This window comes from Delphinapterus leucas, chromosome 16 (genome assembly GCF_059928025.1).
Source record: "Delphinapterus leucas isolate spDelLeu-1000000601 "Yukka" chromosome 16, BTC_Dleu_Yukka2, whole genome shotgun sequence".
Lineage (NCBI taxonomy): Eukaryota > Metazoa > Chordata > Mammalia > Artiodactyla > Monodontidae > Delphinapterus > Delphinapterus leucas.
In genome coordinates this window covers 63,208,955-63,230,931 of record NC_143144.1, presented here as the reverse complement: position 1 = coordinate 63,230,931, position 21,977 = coordinate 63,208,955, and the positions used below count along the sequence as shown (strand labels likewise).

Sequence of the window (21,977 nt, the reverse complement as noted above, 5' to 3'; positions counted from 1 at the left end):
AGAATATGTGACAGACCCCACGGGAGATAGCAGAGTGCTAAGGAATCTGCAGATGGAGGCCATCAGTGCCACCCAGGGCATTAAAGGGGGCATCCAGGAGGAGGACCATCTTCTGCTCCTTTCAGAACAAGCTCTCCAACTGCTTAGCTGGCATTCCTCACGTGAGCTGAACCCGAGTAGCCAGGTAAGAATCTCTAACCCACTTACCTCCAAAGTGAGCTCTCTGTCACGCTTCCCAGGTTGAAGTCATACAGCTTCGTCAGGATAAGTATAACCTGAGAGGGGGTGAGGAGGAGGGCAGGGGAGAAGAAGAAAAAGGAAGCCGGCTTTAGTTTGCGTAACAATGTACAGTCCATCTCAAATCACCCAGTGGAGGGCTTAGAATTTATCTGTGGAGTTGAGGGGTATTACAGGATCAAGCAAGGGGGAAAAATTATTAATTTAATGCTCCCCCGTAACTGGTAGCATTTATTTTAATCCCGACAATGCTTTGCTTTTGAAATAAAACATGTCAACAGGAATTAACTGGGTACTGACAGTTGTTTCTCCACATCTGTCCTCCTTCAAGGTCAGGCACAGGCCAGCTGGCTCTGTTCACACGTGTGGCCACCCAGAGATCAGAGGATGGGCTTGCTTTTGATCTGGAGATGACTTTGACTTACAGATGTAGACCTAAGAGGCTAAGAAAGAACTGGGCCTGATTCTGTGTCTACAGAGAGGTTCAAAGAGATTTTGTGTTCCCATCACAGGGCCTCAAAGCCATAAAAGCTTGAATGACAGGCAAGCCCAGCCCCCAACAGTCTCTGATGCCACCTGCCTTCTACCATGTCCCACCCATGGAGTAAGCAGGTCATTAGACTCCACTGGACTCCAGGACCACTTTCGTGACTCCAGTTGAAACTAAGAAGCCCAGAAGGAAAGCTGTATGTGTCAAAGAGCTGGACAGCCTGTAATAGGGTTAGCAGTTTTCTGAAATGATCTTCCATTGGCCAGGCTGGTCCCAGGCCCTTTTAACTTCTCCAGCTGGGAACCTGGACCTCAAACGTTTCCCTGCCTATGCCTCGTGCGCCCAGACAGTGGCTTAGGAACAACCCCATATCTACCAGGATGCTAAGCGCATGCACCTGAATCGATTTTAATCAAAACACAGGTGCCTAATATACAGTGTCTGCCTGCACGCATGATAAGCCAGTTACACATAATTGTGTTTATCTAAATTTAATGCACAACTCATTTCACTTTTCTCAGCTCCTTCGCCTTCCACAATTTAACTTCCTCCAGTTCATTTGCACAGCACCCATTAAACTCTTTCCGAGATAATGAATTTCTGCTACCAAGATGGGACTTTCCCATTCTAGGTAACCATTTAAGATTAAAGAAAAATAATCAGCCATTATATTGAACGTTTTTGTGGCATTTAACCGACGACAAAACACTCACTTTGAGATTTATTCTCATCCAGCACCCCATGGGGTCAGTCAGTACCATTTCCACCTCTTTTATGTAAGCTAAGAAAAAATTAGAGGCCAGGATAAGATCCATTATGGGTCAAAGAGAATCCCTGGAAAAGCTGACTTGCAACATTCAACTCCTCTGCAGGGCCATGACTGGAGGATTCTTACGTCTTCTCTCAGATTGTGTCCTGTGATGGGGAGTAGTAGGTTGGCAAGAAACAGCCAAGCAAAGAAGAACATCAATGACACGGCTATTTGTAGAACAGGAGAATAGGTACCAAGGCACCAAGCTACCTGTCCTATTAGCATAGCACAACTGCAAGGAGCGTGTATCCTTTGCAAAGCATTGTTCTCCATGGTCACTCAGTGGTCCGTGCCTCTCCCATTAATAGCGAGTTTCCTCATTTGTAAAATTCAGGGGCTAATGAAGACAAGACTTATCCAAACCTTCTCCAACCAAATAGCAATGTGCTGATAATTCCTATTTGTTAAATTAATACAAACACATACACATACATACACACCAGACTTCTCTTCATTTTACTTCTTTCATTGACGAAGTCATTCTTTCACAGTCCCTATGTAAAAACATGGGTGCCTATGTGCAGACCATCCCAAAATCTAGACAAAGAAACTCAAAGCTATGCTCTTCTAGAAACAGATCGGAACACCCATCTAGAATCTGCAGGAGCAACTAAGACGACTTCACTGTCTCCCAACATCAAGCCTTCAGGGACATCAAACAATCTCAAAAAAGTGCAAAGCCCACAAAGAAAGAAGCAAGAGATGTTGGGGGTTAGAGGTTACTTAACTGATTGCCTAACAAACAACTGGGTCTGGAAAACCCCTCAAAAATGCAGAGCCCTTCTCACGTGTCTGTGTCTCCTTACCCAGGGCTTGGATCACTCTCCTTCCTTCCATCTTCTCAAATCAAATCATCATTTTTGAGTCAATGAAAGATAATGGTGTTTCAGCAGTAAAGCATAGTCTTCAGAAGGGGATGGTGTTAATCTAGTCTATCACCTTCATTTTACAGATGAGGAAACTGAGACACAGAGAGAGGAGACGACTCAAGTTCAAGTCCCAACAATGTGTGGCCTTGACCAAGTGCCCAGGGCACAGTTCTTCCCATTCCATGAGCAAAGTTGGAGACTAACAGTCACTGGGGAGCCTGCTAAATGCAGATTCCCTGGCCCCATTCCCAGCAAGTTTGACTTGGTGGATCCTGGGGAGGGTCCAGAAACCTTCCTGTGGCTATTAGAGGATCACGCTTTGAGAAGGACTCCACCACACCATGATTCCTCTCCCAACTCCATGCGGCAGTGACACCGCCCTTCCACTATGGTGGAATCCTGATCTCTAAAAGCATCTTCGCCTTTAAATTGAGTGGACTTTACAAAGAAAGCAGGCCATAGGAGATGCATAAGGAAGATGTCTCCACAAAATCACCCCAACATTCCCCAGAGGAAAGGTCCAAACACTGAGAATTGGGGCTGGAAGCTACCTTTCCCCTGGAGCCAGCATAGAAGGACAATAATAAAGTTATGAAGACATGATCATGTAACCTTTAGCCTTAAGATATTCTGTGCCTAGCAAAGAAAACCAAGATTGAAAGAAAGCCTGTCAACCTCTGGCTTCTCTCACCATTCAGAGCCTTCCAAAGGCCACCAGAAAGAAGGGATTACCAGGGCAGAAAACTGAAAGCAGATGCACTAAGCCCACTAACAAGCCCTGGGCTGCTGGGCGAGGGCTCAGATCAGAACGAGAAGATGTGAGTGTGGCCAAAGAATCACCAGTGGATAGATGAGGCATGCAGGAAGGATGGAGGAGCTACCCTGGGAGCCACAGCAAAGCCTGACTTGACTCCTCTCCAGCAGATACCCCCAGATGAGGGTTGGCAGTCAAATTCAAAGAAGGAAAAGCAGGGACCAAACATTAATTGAACCCTTACTGTGTGCTAAATACTACACTGGGTGCTTCTCAGTCCTCACAACACACTTCTGAGACTGAGCAGATGTAATATAGCATCTGCATTTTACAGATGAGCAAAGTGAGTCCTAAGAGTTAAGCAATTTGCTCCCCAAAGCACACAACTAGCAAGAGACAGAGCCAGCATTCCCACCCAGGGCTATGAGACTCCACCATGCTTGTTCCGCTCTGATGCAATGCTCCTCCATTCGGCAAATGTTTATGTGAGCTTTTTGTGTGCAAGGCAATGAGCAGGCAAACTGAGAGGTGGGCACATCCTTGCTCTCAAGGAGTTTATCACTCAATCATGAATTCCACAAATATTTACTGAGCTCCTCTTATGTGAATTAGAAAGACATCTGCTAAACTCTGGGAATCGGGGAAAGATACAGAGCTCAAGGCCCAGGGGCGAAGGTAACTTTTGTTTTCTTTGTTCTTGGAGAAAGAAATAGGAAACAGAGATGTGTAATGAGGAAATAACTAGACAAACTGTTGGGAGATCCAGGTTTGTCAAATAAGCTTTGACAAAAAGTTTCTCTTTGACCAACAGGCTACAAATCCTAGGGGGATTTTAGACAGCAGGAGAAATGAAAATAAATTGGAATTATTCATGAGTAAATAGAAGTTCTCTCTTAATATAAGCTATACACATACAGGTGCACACACAGAGTAGTAAAGCCACATATATAAGAGCTCCTCTGTATAGGCCATATAACTGTAAATTGGCATCAGACATATTCTCTGGAAGAGCATTTGTTCATATATCTCTTATAGCTTTTATCAAACTGGATTAACGTGACTTCTCCATATGTCTGTCTTGTCTGTTAGATTGTGACCTCTTTGAGGTAAAAAATCAGGTCTCATTCAACTCTGCATCCCCAGTGCCTAGCACAACACCTGACACATGGCAGGTGCTATATAAGGTCCACTGAATGAATTATAAATGAATGACAGTAAAAGAAGGGATGAGAAGATAAGTGTATCTGAGAGGTGCAGATAATGTGAGATAAGAGTTGAAAGGAGGAAGCAATTAAGTCCAGAAAATGTGGTCGGCAAAGTCTTCATGAAGGAAAGATTACATGAGCCAAAACTTGAAGTATGAAGAATTTGGAGACAGAGAAATGGAGCTTTACTCCCTTGCCTGTCTGGTCTCTCTCTTTATCCCTCCCTCCCTCCCTGTCTTTTTTTCTTTCCTTCATATTTTAGCTGGACAAAAATAGATAGAAAAAAAGCAGGGCAGAAGGGTGCCATTTCAGTTACAAGAAACAGCACAGAGGTAGAGCAGAATGGGCCATTAGGGGCTAGAACAGTCATGTGCTCAGTGCAGTGTCAACACATGGGGACACCAACCACTTGGAGACACGGTCAGGCTGTGCCAAGGTGAGAAAGAAGGCACAAAGGACAATGGAATCGTGCAGGAAGGACAGAGGAAGCCCAGCCTGTAGTCAACTATGGACTGACAAAAAGTTTTATAAGCATGAAGAGGGTGATAATGAGGGACTATATTATAACAAGAGCCTTGCTATGTATAAACATATACCATATAATATTACTATATATTACATATATAATATCAATATGTTGTATATTAGATGACTATATTATAACAAAAGGCTTACTGTGTGTTCATATATATATCTATACACACACATATTATATGTATTATATATATATATTAAGGGACTGTATTGTAATAAGCGACTCATATAATTAGGTGACAATAAGGGACATGGCCGGCCTCTTACAAAATCCATTGGTGCCGCCCTTGCTGACCACCCACCTCCAATCTTCTTGTCCCCAGGCATCTAATGTCTTCTGCTGCCCCCAGATGCTCAGGCCAGCCCTCAGCCAACTGCCTGATCTTTAGACACACACAATGCCAAGTAACTAATGTCTTTATTTGTCACATCCCCTCTCCCGTTCATTCTTCTATTCCTGCCTTATGCCAAACACAGCATAGGATCCGTGGTGATAAAGTGATCAAAAGAGAAATGGCTCCTGTCTTCATGAAATGTATACTCTCCCTTAATGTATAATCTTCTTTAGGAAGATTTTACATTTCATGAAGACAGGACCCATTGGGTCCAGCCGTCTGCCTCCTGGATGGGGCTCGCCCGGCAGCATGGAAAGAACAGAGCACTTGCAACTAGAGGGCTGCACTCAAAACCCAATATCACCATATGCTACTGGGTGAGCCTGATCGACTTACTAACATTTTCAGTATCTGTTCCAGTTTCCTAAAATGGGGATAATGATTCTCCCTCCCCTGCCAGCCTCACAGGATTTTTGATTTGAATCAAATAAGGAAAGCTGACCTGCTTTAGAAGCTGCACTATGCAAATGTGAGTGATCAGTATGATAATTACCCTTCAGGAGACAAGGGTTGCAAGTCATCCTTATCTGATGGGGTGAGGGGGATTCAGATCCTAGCGTTGCTAAGCTCCTTCCGAAAAATACCCACCCATTCTAGACCCCAGCTGCAACACAGCAGGCTGCAAATCAGACCCAGTATGTTCACTGGGCTCCCGCACTCAGCTTCCGCTTTAGAAGCAAAGCAGAAAGCCCCGGGGGATTCCTGTCCTCTGAAAGGATAACGCATAATCTGAAAATTCATAAATCACTGGGACGCTCTAGCCCGTGAGCACATTCAGTGAAATGAGGGCCTTTAGTGCCTGTAAAATTTTACTCTGAAGGAAAATTACTTTAGTTCATTAAACCTTCCTGAAACCTTGGTACCTTTCAATCCATGGGGTTCTATGCATGTCCCCTCCAGGTCCCCCTCACCTCTCACCACCTCATTCCTGCCCCTACCTGATAGTTCTTTGTTTCCAGCCAATTGGAATATGGACGGTGGCCTTCTTTACCGAAAGTGATTCACAGTGGTAACGTAGTAAGGATGCTAAAACCTACTCCTCGGGAGTGTACACAAAAGTGCATTTTTCAGTCTCAGCAGAGTCTGAATTCTGGAGCCCTCCTCCCACTTCATGAGTCACTCCCCACCGGGAACAGAAACTGAATACTTACAGTCCACAGCCCAACTGACCCCCCAGTCGAACAATGTCTGGGCACCAACTGGGTATCCAGAACTGTGCTAGGTATATGCCAAGTTCAGAATAACATAAATGGTGCTCCCTGCCCACCGTGAGTTGACAATCTAGCTGAGAGGACAAGGAATTGTACAAGAAATATCATCTTTGTCATCTTGTTCCATTGCATGCAATTTCACAAACCGGTTATCCCGTTCCCTGTTTTTTTTAAAGGGCAGATCATCAACTCTGTGGTTCAAGATAGAACCTCAGCATGAGCCCTGAGTCCACCCTCATCCCACACTTAGCAAGACAAACATCAAGTCCTCTGAAATGTGTTGCAGTCCACTGGATCATCCTCATAATGTTTTCATTCATTCACTAAGCAAATATGTATGGAATGCTTCCTCGTGGCCAAGTGCTATGGATTCAGCAGTGAAGACAACAAACCAGCTTCTCTGCCCCCATAGAGTTTATATTCTGGCAAGGGAGATAAACAAACACATAAGTAGGTAAGTGACATAGTAGTCAGATGATGGTGGGTTAGATGATGGACATATCAGCACTTAGAGCAAGTGCTCGTATGCAGGCGTGGTCCAGGGCTATGCAGGCTGAAGCAGTATAGAAGGAGTCCAGGAAAGTTCTCTGTGAAAAACTGACACTCAAGCAAAACCCTGAATGAGGTAAGGGATGAAGCCATGTGGCTATCTGGGTAATAAACATTACAGGCAGAGAAAAAGGCAAATGCAAAGATCCTGAGGCAGGAATGTGCCTGACATATTCAAGTAACAGCAAGGAGCCCAATGAGGATGGAGCGGAGAGACAGGGAGAGTAGTAGGAGATAAGGTCCAGGAAATTTGGAGAAGCTTAGATCTTGCTGGGACTTGTGAAGGACTGGCTCTTACTGAGTGAGATGAGAAGCTACTAGAGGATTTTACTAGAGGACTTAAGTTTTCACAGGGTGCTTCTGGTTACTGTGTTGAGAGAGGCATCGAGGAGACAAAAGTGAATTAGGATCCTGTTTTAATCATCCAGGTGAAACATGGTACAGGGTAGACGAGAGCAACAGCCGTGGACAGGAAAAGAAACATGATCTGAAGATATTTTGAAGGTAGAGTCAAGAAGATTTGCTGACAAATTGGATATAGGGCGTGAAGGAAAGAGAATAGTCCAAAATGACCCTCAGAGTTTGGGACTAAGTAATTAGAAGCATAGAGTTGCCATTTTATGAGATGGAGACTGTAGGAGAAGGAGATTGGGAGGAAAGCTGAGAAGTTTAGCTTTGGACATTAAGTTTGAGATGCCTAAGAGAATTCAAGCAGAGAAGTCAAATAGCTGAATAAACAAGTCTGGAGTTCAGCGCAGAGAGTCTAGGCTAAAAAATCTCAATTGGGGAGTCATCAGTGATTAGATGGTATTTAAAGACATGAGACTAGGTTAGGTCACCAGGAGATGGAGTGTGGATAGAGTAGAGAGATAAGGATCAAAAGCTGGGGCGTTTCAGCACTGAGAGATCGGGGAATGAGAAGAAACCAGTATGTGCTTCAACCTCTCAGAACTGGCACAGTGAATGTCTGTGTCCTGTGCGAACACTCACCAAATGGTACTTACCACGGAGGAGTCTCTCAATAAGCATATGAACACAATGGCCTTCTGTTGAGGCCGGTAAGCCTTTCTCCCCAGATCCCCCTGTTTGTTCTGTGGGCTCCTGTGTATAGTGGCTACTGTGGCAGAGATGGAGGCTTTGCCTATGTTTGCCATGGACTTCCCCTCGCTAAGGCTGACATGGGCATCGTCACTGCAGTTCCCAATCTGCCAACCTCAGAAATCAGTGCTGAGCCTCAACATGGCACCTGGTGGCAAGTTGATTGCACTGTCCCCCTCCCATCACATAGAGGAAGCAATTTCTTCTCCTCGGACTTGCTTTCCTTGCCTGCGGTAAATACGCTAGAATCAAAATCTCTCCATTTCAGAGTGCCTTATTCACCGTCATGATATCCCACACAATTGCTTCTAACAAAGAAACTCATTTCACAGCAAATGAAGTGTTGTCATGGGCCTGTCCATAGAATTCACTGGTCTTCCCACAAACTACATCCGCCAGAAGCAGATGACCTGATACAATGATTGAATGGACTTCCGAAGATTCAATGACACATCTAGCTAGAAGCCGGCACTGCATGAGGTTGTGGTGCTGTCTTCTAGGATGTGGATTCCACTAGTAAATGGCCAAAATACAAAGGTCTGGGAATCAAGGGGCAAAAGTGGGAGCGCTCCTCTCATTATTCCTCGCAATAAGCCATCACAGAGTATTTTCTTCACATCCACACAGCTTTCGGCTCTGTTGATAAATCTTGGTTCGTAAGGAGAAAACACACCTGTTCCATTGAACTGGAAGCTGAAACTAATACCCAGCTATTCTGAGCCTCACATGCTACCACTGAACCAACAGGAAGAGAGGAGGCTACTTATGAATAGGGGATGGAAATGGACACTCAGAGTAGCTAAAAGGGTAGACTGTGATGTTTACTCTCGGCCCACTTTCCTGCCTAAGTATCATAGGTAACCAGGACCCTGAGAAGCGTATTTCTAAGACTCTCCTGTCATCTGGCTTCCAATTCTGCCAGTTGGGATGGGGTCACTCGGGGGACATGTGGCAAGGGAAAAGCTCCTCTCCTCACACTTTGTTTTTGAGTGACAAGACAACAGCAGCAACAGAGCCAGTGGTACCAACAGCAGCGGTGTTGGGTCTCAGTGAAATGAAGGGCTTGTGCAGCTCAGCACAGCCCCAGGAATCTGGGTGGGAGAGACCCTTGGCCTCTTGTACTGCCCTTCCTCCTCCTGGGCAGGGGGTAACAGTTTCTGCACTTACCAAATTTGAGCAACTATATTTTCTCCTCCTTGTTCCTCCAGCCTTGCCGGCACTCTTGTAAATCAGTTCCTGCATTCAACGTCTTTTCTTGAGAAATACCTAGTGTCAGGGACCCTCACTGACACAGAATGATCTGTGAGGTTAGAGGAAATTCAGGAGAGCATGTGTTCTGGAAGCCGAGCAGAGTATGGGTTTCAAGGAGGAAGGAGTGATTGGCTGTGTGAAATGCGGCAGGCAGTTCATGGACAAAAAAGATGAAGAATGGACCACTGGATTGAGCTACTAGATGACTGCAGAGACCTTCAAAATAGCTAGCTGACTTAATTTCTGGCGTTCACCCCTCTTCCATCCTTACACCAGAATGACCTTTCTAAAGCAGAGGCGGAATCCCGTTGCCTACTGCCAAACAATCTCTAGTGGCTTCAGGCCGCCTTTAAGATCAAATTCTTCAGCTTAACAGGGAGATCAGCTCGGTGCTTTGTGACCGCCTGGAGGGGTGGGATAGGGAGGGTGGGAGGGAGGGAGATGCAAGAGGGAAGAGATATGGGAACATATGTATATGTATAACTGATTCACTTTGTTATAAAGCAGAAACTAACACACCATTGTAAAGCAATTATATTCCAATAAAGATGTAAAAAAAAAAAAAATTCCTCAGCATAGCATAAAAGATCTTTCTCAACCAGGCCCCAGTTGACATTTTAACCCTCTTCTAGAGCCACTTTCCCAAAATAACATCTAAATTCTAGCCACACCAGAATACCCACGTTTCTCCTTGTTCCACGCTCCCACACTTTCACACAAGCTCTTTTCTCTCCTCTGAAAGCCCTTCTCCCACTCTCCACCTGAGGATCTCATTCTTTAAGGCCCAGCTCAAATACCGTCAATACTCTGGTGTCTTACCTGTCCTCCAAGACAGAATGGATCCCCCGTAATCCATGCTCCCCTACCTTGTTGCCCATACATCCAAGTATACTACTCACTAGATTGCACTATAATTTTCTCTTTGCATATGCATCTCCACCATGAGGGGATGTGCTCCTTCAGGACAGACCTCGTTTTTCTCATTATTATCCAAGAGTATTATCACACTCTTCATTAACATGCTGCCTATTAACTAACAGAGATATGACACATTCGATGAACTGAGAGTGTTGCCATAGGCGTTCAAAGGAGGAGAAGACGAGTCTGGGCTGGGCTGATCAAGTTGTCCTCATAAAGGATGAGAGGCACAAGTAAGGTCATAAGAGATGGGTGGGGAATGGAAATTCCCAGCCCTCTTCTTTCTGGAATATCTTTCACAGTTTTTCAAGGGTATTTTTTTTTTAGGTAAATTAGGAAGAAAGAATTCAAAATGGCTATGAAAGAACTTCAAGAATGTCCACAAGAGGCTAAGATAAAGGGAACACATGGGCAGGGAGGGAAGATGGTGAAAGCAACCTTCTTGTATGACTGCATTAAGTTTGCAAGAGTTGGTATTCTCTAGGGACGTCTAGAGAGGACAAAGATATATACCTATATCTGATGGGATACAGACTAAAGAAAACATTACACCTACAGACAAAAGCATGACTTGATTAAGTAATTTAGACAAGAGAAGAACAAACATAGAAAGGGCAGCGGTGGGGATGCTAATAGATGCTGAGCACCTACAAAGTGCCCAGCACTGTGCTTGGTGCTCTATGTGCATTACATAGGTAATGGACATAACCACAGTGAAGGGTAGATATCATTACCCACATTGTCCAGATGAGCGAACCGTCCAGGCCATGCAGCTAGGGAGAGGTAGGAGTCAGAACCCAAACACGGGCACATCTGTTCCCCCATGATCCAAGGAAGGGATCAGAGATACAGAATTTAACAGGTATTAGTAGCTCTATTTAAAATGGGGCCATTGTTAAGAAAGTACTTTGCAGAATGTGGTAGCTGAACAAGGCAAGTGGCAGACCAAGGAAATGAAAATGCAGTGTTGTTGAAACAAGGAGCTTGTGAAAAATGGCTGTTGAATAGTGGGAGGTTGTTCTGGTTTTGTGTAACGAGCCATTAAAAATGAATTAAAAATCCATTCACTCTCATTCCCTAAGGGACTGAAAATGAAAGAGACAGCCATCTCTTGGAAATGATTTAGGTAGCATGCAGCCCAGTAAGGGGGGGGGGTGTCAAATTAGCTCAGAATTCCCTGCCAGTGTCTGTACTACATGATGAGAGCTCACCAGAACCAGAGTTAATTAGCTCAAAGTATACCATTAACTAGGAGTCTGAGCTCATACCCTCCTATATGTCCATCATTCCTTCCATCCAACCACCACCAGCACCACCCTCATGAGGAGGCCAAGGACAGAAACAGGTGTGAGCAGATGAAAGATGAAACCATGGCTCCAAAGCCACTAGTGTGAAGCTTCCAGAGATACTCATCAACAGAGAGGCAAATATAAGCTATCTGTTACCTTAGTAATAGATCAAAAGCTCTAACCCAGACAGTCTTGGTGTGGAATCCAGGCTCTGCCACTTACTCTCTGTGTAACCTGAGGCAAGTGGCTAACCCTATGGAGCCTCCGTGTCCTTATCTGGAAAATGAGACCAGTATCACTCCCTTCACTGCATTGCTGTGAGGATTAGGCTTATGTGCCAGGCACATTCTCAGGCCTCGTCATATATTAGGTTCCTGCCATCCTGGTTTGTCTCTGAGCAAACCAGGTCATTTGCCCACCCAAGTAGGAAAATGCCATGTCCCAAGAGGGAGCACGTCACTTCTTTGGCGACGACAACTGGCAGCTCAGAAAATAAAGAGCAGCCTCACAAGGCCTCTCACTGATGTAGAGATGAAAGCCTAGAGTACTCCCTGAGCGCTGGTGCTTGCTTTGTGTGGACATGCATTGACAGCCTCAGCAACGGGAAGATCACAGGCTCATCAAGCCCATGTTGCCTGGTGTGCGATCCTACCCACTTGCCACTTTTCATTTCAGGGTCCGTCTCCACTGGACCTGCCTGTAGGCACGCATACTCCCCTTCCTTCCGCCACTCCTGTCAAGGGGCATCATTCCCTCTTAGGTCTCAGGAGCTGAAAGAGCTCTCAGCCAAACCATTGTAACTGCCGAACCAAGTGGATTTTCTAGGGATAAGCAGATATCCCCAGATAGGAGCTAGCTACCAGTGCAAGAGACCAAGAGCAGGGATTTGACTAGATTGTAAGATGCCTCAGGGCCACACAACGGTCTGTCCTATTTTTCACTACTATATCTTCAGCACCTGGGACAGTACCCAGCATGTCCCAGATTCCCTGTATACAAGGGTGGAGTGAATGACCCATCATCTAATCCTGTGATCTGGCATTTCTCACAACCTGTCTCCTATTCAACACTACAAATTACTACACAGTGTCTCTTATGGTCGATGCACCATGCTCATTGCTGTGGGGGATGGAGGGATGAAGGACACAATGTTCCTGACACTTTCAGTGCAACCAGAGAGATACACATTTATACGACTACCTTCAGTGAAAGCTGGAATCGCTCTGACTTACACCAGGTTGTAAGTCATTTCACCTATTGTCTCATGGGAATCTCACAGTAACCCAGCAAGGTTGACATATGATAGAAATGAGTGATTCCCTAACAGAGATGAAGTAGAGGATTACTCTCCATGAAAATTTTTATAAGAGGTACTATGTGAACTGGCTTATTTTTAGTAGGTGAAGAAGGCAACAACCTTTTCAGGCTAAGGATGCAGCATGAGAAGACACAATTAGGTTGAAATTGCCTGTCACGTTCCAGGCCTGGGGCGGGGGTCGGGGGTGGGGCTGGGGTCTGCAGAGGTTAGAGCTTCAGGTACATGGAGAAGGAGATGGAGACCCAGGCTGGGGTAAGACAGTGATGATTTTAACTACTAGGTGTGTAAGTTTCTATTGCTGATGTAACGGATTACTACAAATAAAGTGGCTTGAAACAACACAAATGTATTATCTTACAGCTTTGGAGATCAGAAGTCCAAAATGGGTTTCAAAGGCTAAAATCAAGGTGTCGGCAGGGCTGTATTCCTACATTCCTCCTGGAGGCTCTAGGGGAGGATCCGTTTCTTGCCTTTTCAAGCTTCTAGAGGCTGCGTGCATTCCTTGGCTCCTGGTCCCCCTCCATCTTCAAAGCCAGCAATGATTGGCTGAGTCTCACACTGCATCACTCTGACTCTTCTTCCTCCCTTTTTCCCATTTAAGGATCCTTCTGGTAACACTGGACCCAGCCAGGTAACCCAGGATAATCACTTTATCTTACACACAACTGATTACGACCTTATTTCCATCTACTATCTTATCTCCCCTTTTCTATGCAATCTAACATATTCACAGGTTCCAGGAATCAGGACATGGACATCTTTTGGGAGGACACTATTCTGCCTAGCACATCAGGTTAAAGAGCTTCAACTCTACTCAGTAAACAGCATAGAAATGTCTGCTGTGCTTGAGCAGGTGAATAATCAGGTGGCACCTGCATTTTGGAAACAAAACTGTCGGGTATGAAGGGTGGATCAGTGAAGATGAAAAACAGGGAGTCTGGTGAGAAGGATACTACAACGGTCCCAATATAAGAGATAAGAGATCTGAACTAAGATAATAGCCGTAGAGAAGGAAAGAAAGAAGGGGGGGTGGTGGGAGCCCTACGAAAACTGTTGCTAAAATTTTCAAATAGTGTATAACAGAAAAGCATGGAGTCAAAGAGGCCTCTGAGGTTTCCAAGGAAGTTAATGTGCTTCATTTTAATTCGAAGGCTTGGGCTTGAAATCCAGCTCCAACACTCGCAGGAGGACCATCTCATATGTTCCCACAGTCTAACCCTCATTTCATGCCCCAGCTTGGTGGAATGGGTTTTCAAGTTATTTCCCTGCATCTATGCATCCTCCCATTGTTGGAAACATGCTCGTGGCCAAATTGCTCCTTCTGCCCCATCTTGTTCTTGCCCATTTGCCTAGGGAACTGAAGGGTCTGTGTGTTACTTCCTGCCCAACTGCCTGAACTTCTGAGAATCTTCTTCGCTCAATTAACATTTCCTGGCCTCATTCACATTTCCGGTTACCTCTTGAGCCCCTTTAGCACACTGCTTGCTTGGATCTCACCTGTGGGCTGCCCAGAGAATTTGACCATGGCAGACGCATCCCAATACCAAACAGATGAAAGGCCATCCTGTTCATGAGGTGGGAAGTGGGGAGGGGGTGTCAATTTTAGTCTCAAGCTCAAGCTCGTGGACAAGCACTTGATCAAAACCCGGAGTTCTGGGGCTTCCCTGGTGGCGCAGTGGTTGAGAGTCCGCCTGCCGATGCAGGGGACATGGGTTCGTGCCCCGGTCCGGGAAGATCCCACATGCCACAGAGCGGCTGGGCCCGTGAGCCATGGCCACTGAGCCTGCGCGTCCGGAGCCTGTGCTCCGTAACGGGAGAGGCCACAACAGTGAGAGGCCCGCGTACCGCAAAAAAAACAAAAACAACCCAGAGTTCTGAATCATAGAGTAAAAGGATCATCTACTCAAGCAAGAGAGTACCCATAAATCCCAGACATTAGAGGTAGAAAATATTTAGGGTATGTTCAGGGCCATGCCAGACCCAGAGAAGAATTGCTCCCCTCTGGTCTTTTGCAGTTGCTAGCATTACTCTAGCAGCCAAACCACTAGAAAGTTATCTGGATTTTGCCTAAAATAACATAAGCCTGGACTTTGTCTCCACGTAACTCCTTGGAAAGGAGAACCTCCAGTGGCTGATGGTGGATGATTTAAGAGCCCTCTCTCGTGTAGCCTAGGACATCATAACAAAGAACACATAATTTATTTGTATTGATTCACTAGCACACATTTGATCATATCTACTTGTCCTTCCTTTGGCTAAGAATCCATGGCCATGGTCCCGAGAAATTTATCTCTCACAAAATATCTCCGTAAAAAATAAGTTCCTCACATACCTTAGCTTCAGCAAACGAGTCAGGTCAGGGAGACTTGCCAAGGAAAAGGGGAAGGGGAGCCTGCAGCCTCCTCGTGTGTTGACCCTGGTCTAAGCAATCTCCCTACCACAGACAAGGTGTGTGCTTGGACATTAAAGCTTCAGTTCTGGGACAGGGACTGTCAGATACAGAAACAGAAATTAGGGACAGATCAGATTCTTGTGCTAGAGGAATAAGGAGCACAGAGAAGCTGGTTGGATTCTGAGACAAGGAGTATAAAATAAGGAGCAGAAACACGGCATAAAAGTGCCCAGGTGTTCAGCACTGCTTTCCCTTAACCTTGAATGAAGGTTATTCATCCAAATAATCTTGTGCTGAGCATCTACTACGTATCTGGTTCTGCTGGAGAAGCTGGAAAAGGTTGCACATGGTTTTTTTTCTCCAGAGCCTCTCAATCTAATGGAAGGAGGGAAAGGCAAGTAAGCAAGTATTTTATTTAACGTGATTTCTAGTGTACTTACTGCACTAAGTCAAAAATTTTGTGACGCGTAATTCCATGGTGTAGTAGCTCCTCTCACTCCAGAATAAAGCAGAAGATCAAATCATGGGAAAAAATAAAGAGAAATGGCTTTCCATTTTAACAAGGCTGATCAACTTGGGTGAGCACAAGGAACTTTAAACTTGATGTTGAATGTGTTGAATGGATGCCTAGAAGGAAGCCATTTGCTTTAAATTGCTGTATCCCATTGTAGGATTTCTTCCTTAGCCTATTTAGTTGTCCTCAGCATTAATGAGATTGACTAGATAGCCCCAAAGAAACACAAATCCTCCCCTCTGTCCCCAACAACATGCATGTGTCCTTTTCTCCCTGCCAGCGTCCACCGACCCACCCTTCAAGCACCAGCTCAAGCCCCATCCCCAGCAGAGAGTCATCGCTCCTTACCCCAGTCCAAATTCATCTCTCCATTTATGGCCAACTTATTTCCCAGTATCTCCCATCCCACATGCTTATCTTACAGTTTGACCTTGACACTCTTCCTATTGAGTGGTAGACGGAGTTCATGTCCCTCCCTTTGAAAGCAGGCATATCTTTGTTACTATATTGACCAACAGTGCATAGGGGAAGTAGGGCCAAGTGACCTCCATGGTTAGCTGTGCACTCTTAGGATGGTTGCTCTCAAGGTGCCAGTGCCATGTGTGAGGATGCCCAAACCGGACCACAGTAGGGAAGACCGCATGCAGGGGCCACAGTGTTTCAGCTCACAGCCCAATTGAGGACCCACTGAAGCGTGAGCATCAGTCACCAGCTACGAGGGAAGACAGCTTCAGATGCCTTGCAGCCCCAGCTGTTGAGTCAGCCTCAGCTCTGAATCTTTCCAGCTGAGGTTTCAGACACGGTATACATAGTGCCCAGCCAAAATCCTCAACACACAGAATCATGAACATAATACAACGTTTTCCTTTTGTACTGCTAAATTTTGGGGTGGTTTGTTAGGCAGAAAAAGTACCCAGGACACCACTCACAGAGCACGTGCAGCATGTAAGGCTTACAGCCTTGATGCACATGGAATTATTTTTCTAATGACTTAATTTATGTAGATCTAATTTCCATAGATAGATGATTGTAAACTCCTTGAGAGAAGAGATTAAGAACCTATCAGACATCTTCCTACAGGTAGACTAAATACCACCTGCCCTAAAGAGTGTTTATCAAGAAACCACTCAGACCTGCCCCCTCCTTTTGGAACGCCACATCTCAAAGAGGGCACGATCATCCATTCGGCTGTCCAAACCAACCTACTATATCCTGCTATATTCCTCCCCACACCACACGCAAACCCACCCTGTTACTCTGCCCCTAATGTCCGTATCTCACCCTTCCGTGCATGGCTACCACTCCTTCCCAAGTTCAAATTCTCATCCTTTCTCATGAGCTCTATTGCCTCTACCTCCTTACTGGTCTCCCTGCCTCTAGTCGCACAAGTCCATCTTCCATAAGGGGCCAGGTTGCCTTCCTCACACGCAAATATGATCATGTAATTCCTCCAAATCCTCAGTGACTCCCTATTGCCTACAGGGTAGAATCTGAAGTGAGTGGCAAAGCACAAGGGCTTTCAACCTGGCCCCAGCCTAAGTCTCTAGGTCTCTATCCTCATTTCCTGTCACTAGCTCTTCACTTTGGGTTCTACTTTCTGTATTATTCATATGAACCACAGAACCGAGAAAATGATTTCAGTGACTTTTTTCAGTTCTCTCCCCAAATGATAGATACATAACCAGGGCATTCTGGCTTAATTTCTCTCTCTCCCTCTTTCTCTCAGTCCTCTTTCAGAACCCTGTCTAGGGTCTAGACCTGTGCTTTCCAATTACCACTACAGCCATTAGCTATGCAGGATTACTTAAATTTAAAAAATTAAGTACAATTAGTATTAATAGTTCAGTTCTTCAGTCATGCTAGCCACATTTCAAGCACTCAACAGTCACAGGTGGCCAGTGGCTACCATACTGCAAAGAGTGGATTATAGAACACCTCCATCATTGCACAAAGTTTTAGTAAACAGTGCTGGTCTAGAGATTCTCAGCTAAGAGTTGTTCTTCAAACATACTCTGTTCTCACTTGTCCCCTGCTTTTTCCTCACCCAGATTACTGGTATGGTGGAGAGCTAGATTCTCCATGCTTCCCAGAATCCATGCCCTCTCCCCCTGGGAACAATGTCCCTTTGGGGAAGCAGTTCTCCCCATAATGAGCCATGTGTTTCAGGTGGCATGGACCATGCATTGACCCATCCTCTTAGTTTAAGGAGTAGGCGCTATTTGGCCTAAGCCAATCATCCATCCCACCCCTATGGCACAGTGATTGGTTACGGGAAAAAAACATGTTACCTAACTGGAGCCAAAGAAATCCAACATGAGTCTTGCTAAGGCTTCTGGGAAACAGGACCTCTTCCTCCCTCAGGAAACATCATAACAAACCCAGTTCTTTCAATAATATAGAGTAAAGAGATGAGTTATAGAACGGCTACAGCCGTTTTGCTCTCTTGAAGGGAGCTCCTGAAGTTGCTGAAGGAAGACAAAGTGGAACCGAGGATGCAGCCAACATTGCACAAGCCAGTAGAAATACTAAGGGAACCTAAGTCCTTGATAATATCATTTGAGCTGCTGGATCAAGCCTGATCTGATGAAGCTATTAACCTTTTACGTTAGATCAGCCAATAAATCTTTTGTTTCAGCCCATACATGTGCTTAACTGTTAAACTTGAAATACTACTCCCATCTTGTAAGCCTCAAATCAAACTTATCTCCTCCATAAGGCCTACCAAGACTCTTCCAGACAGACTCTGTTACTCCTTCTTTTATATGTCCCTCCATGCATCCTAACATTACATCAATGCTTTACTGAATTGTAATACTGATATCTTATCTTCTTTCTACACCATGAAATATTTGAAAGCAAGTCTTGAGCCTCTTGATCTGTGTTATAAATAAACTAACTAAAATAACTAGCTAACTAGACCCTAACATAACCCTATCTGATACATAATAGATGCTGAAAATATCTGTTAATAAGTAAATATTTATCAGATAAACAGAAGTCTATTGATAAATTTCAGTTAATAACAATGGTCGTAGGAACAGAACTCAACATTCACATCCATGAGCACCTTTAATCCTCACAACAATCCCGTGACATGTAACTCCCATTACTGTCATTTCTTACAGGGATGAACCAGAGTCCTACAAAGATTAAATAACTAAGCAAAGTCCCACAACACATAAATGGCAGCGCCTGGTATGTTGTTTCCTCTGAAAAATCTGGCTACTCCCTCCCAAAGTTTTATATTCCACCTCCTTCCTGATTAAGGGTGTCAATTAACTCAGCAGTAACAGCACCACTGAAGTTCCCATGGCAGCTTGGCATGTACTAGAACCTCTGCTGGAATCTCCTCAAGGCTAAGTTAAAAGTAAACCCGACAAAATCCTCAAGAGAGAACCACAGAGTCAACCTCAAGCCACTCTTTATTCCAAGCTCAGAGGTCAAGGAAGACACAGGAACCTGCAGGTCTGGTTCCATAGCTGTTCAAGCAAGCTCAGCTCTTTGGGAGTGAGGACCGGACACTCCTTCCACAGACCCTGTCCGCCTCCCCGCTGTCCCAAAACCCGGGTCCACACCCACGCTTTGCATCACACCCCACCCTCAGTTTCTTATTCCAGGCCACCTACCTGGCAGGGCTCAGGCTCTGGTTTTCCTTCTAAAATTGGAACTTTGACTCAAGAGAGTAGGTTCCGTGTGGGTAGGAGGTGAACTGGGGAAAGGGAAGGGACACGCCTGCTATCACTGTCCAGGACACTGAAGGGTCCAAGTGGAGAGTATGTGGCTCCACTCCAAGGAGAAGTTAACCCAGAATCATAGCAGAGGGGTCATTCAACCAGCCGGCATGTGTCCAATATCTAAAATGTGTCATGTGCTTCTCAGGCATTGTAGGCATATGGGGGAGGGAGTCCACTGAGACAGGTGAGTGAGTAGACGGCTGGGAGCGGGAGAACGTATGGGGGTGGGTCAGAGAGACAGAGAGATGCAGATGTATATATGTGTGTGCGTGTGTGTGTGTGTGTGAGCACCTGTGTACAACATATAACACGGAAGGACCTCTCTAAATGTGGCGCACGGACCGCGTGAATCAGACTCGCCTGAAGAACTTAGACAAACACAGATTCTGGACCCCACTCTTTATACACTGAGCGTGGGAACTCTGGGAGCTGGGACTGGCCATCTGCATTTTACAGGCCATGCCCATGGCCAAGGCCGCACTGGGCTGAGTCTTTCAGAAATAACAAACCTCCTCCAGGCTTGGGAGCAAAGGACATATACTGCCCCCGAAGACAGGGAGCTGGGTGCACAAAGGTGGGTGCAGAAGTGCTCGCCGAAATCTGAGCAATGTGAAATCTTGGTTCCTGGGCTGAAGGCTCGGCTGCTCTGCAGCTCTGACAACTGGGTGCCCTCTAGGGTTGACCTGTGCCCAGAGGTGGCCTTCCCTGGGCAACTGCCTGGGAGCTGTAGGCTGTTACAAGGGCTCTGTTCCCACGCAGACCTGAATTATCTGCGGGAGCCTCCAGAGGAGGCCAGAGGGCACGACTGCCTCTGGGGAAATTGGATTTGTTTCTCGAACTCCAGTAACTCAAGACAATCAAGAACTACGTGAGCAGTCCTTCCAGAAGATACTGGGGGTCGGGGCCATGGGAGATACCAGAGTAGGGCCAAGGAGATGGGCGCTACACCGCCTCTTGTAATGACTCGCAACGTTTATTCCCAGCCAACCCAGAACAAGGAGGATGAACCTCCCACCTTAACGGCCTTTATGCATCTGAGATCTATGGTTCAGCCAGGAGCCTCCCTTTTTACATATGAGCCTCACTCAAATTCTCCAGTAGCCTCTAATTAATGCAGCTCTGAGCAGCGTGAGGTGCAGCACAAATAAGGCCCCACCCAAGGGTGGGACAGATGTGTCACACCAGATACCCAGTATGGCGGGATGCAGCCACGGGAGGCCTACAAGCCACCGCTGACCATACATTCCTGGGCTGCAGTGTGGACCCTCCCGAGTAGAGCTCACCTCCACCAGGCAGCCAATGCCTGCACGGGCCCCCCTGGATGCTGAGGAGGATGGAGCTCTCCGGATTAAGTCCTAGGCTCTCCCACAGCCAGTCTGGAGGAGGTAAGCCCGTCAGCACGACATAGCTGTACCCCAGCTCCTAAATCGGGGACTGGCACGAAAGAGGCATTCAACGAACAGGTGTTGGCTGAATGAAGGCAGGAGCAAAGTCACAGGTGGTTAATGAGCTCCTGGGATAGATTCTATTTAACGGAGAACAAATTATCCCAGAGACTAAATGTACAGTAGTCAAAGCCTAAAACACAGAAAGCAAATAGTCCTGGGTTCCAATCCCAGCACCACCACTTCCTGCACGTCCTTGGGCACGTTATTTAGTCCCCAGAGCCTCCTTTTCTGCCTCTGCACAAAGGCATGCGGACCCCATAGGGCTGCCATGCGGAACAAAGCAGAAAACTCTCAACCCAGAACCCAGCATCTACCATATAGAAAGAAGTTGGGCAGTGTTAGCTGGCATTAGAATTAACTCCAGAAAGCCCCAGTTCTCTAAAAAGGCAGAGGAGAGAAGCTATTCCAGAGAAACCCTCCAAGTTCAGTGCTGTTCTCCCTGTCATCCAGCGGAAGAAGCTCAGGCTCAGATAGGCTAAGAAACCTCCCCAGCTCACCCAGCGCAGAGCCAAGATGCAAGTCCACGTAGGACCTCAAGGCCATTGCTCTCTCCTCAACTCAGCGTGGTGTTTAAAAATCTCTGGTAGGCCTGGAAGGTGGCCTGAGCAGAAGCCAGGTCCTGCCTGGCCCCATGGGCACAGCTGAGAATCCACTAAGCTCACAAACTCCCTGCACTTGAGTGGACCTGGGGTCGCTGTCATTTCTGTACTGTGAAAACATGCTGTCAGGGAAAGAGCAAATGCAAGAACAAGAAAAACTACTAGCAAAGTAATGAAGCTTGGTTGTTTTTCCTTATATTGCAAAGGATAACCACTGTTGGTCCAAGACCAGAAGCCGTGCTTACAGGCACCAGAGAGAAATAGAGATGCCTGAAAGCAAACAACAGGTGGTGTATAAGGGAAGAACATCAAGTGCCCAGCAGACCATCTTCAGCAGAATTCGAGAAATGCACATTAACTC

At 45.9% G+C, this 21,977-nt stretch overlaps 1 protein-coding gene across 1 annotated transcript in view; it reads right to left on the bottom strand.

Moving 5' to 3' along the window:
* Positions 1 to 21,977, bottom strand: part of SORCS3 (sortilin related VPS10 domain containing receptor 3) — a 587,799-nt gene that overhangs the window by 413,037 nt on the left and 152,785 nt on the right. The window contains exon 2 of the mRNA XM_022568819.3: positions 208 to 275. Within this exon, the coding sequence (XP_022424527.1) occupies positions 208 to 275 (68 nt within the window). The remainder of the gene's footprint in view (positions 1 to 207; positions 276 to 21,977) is intronic.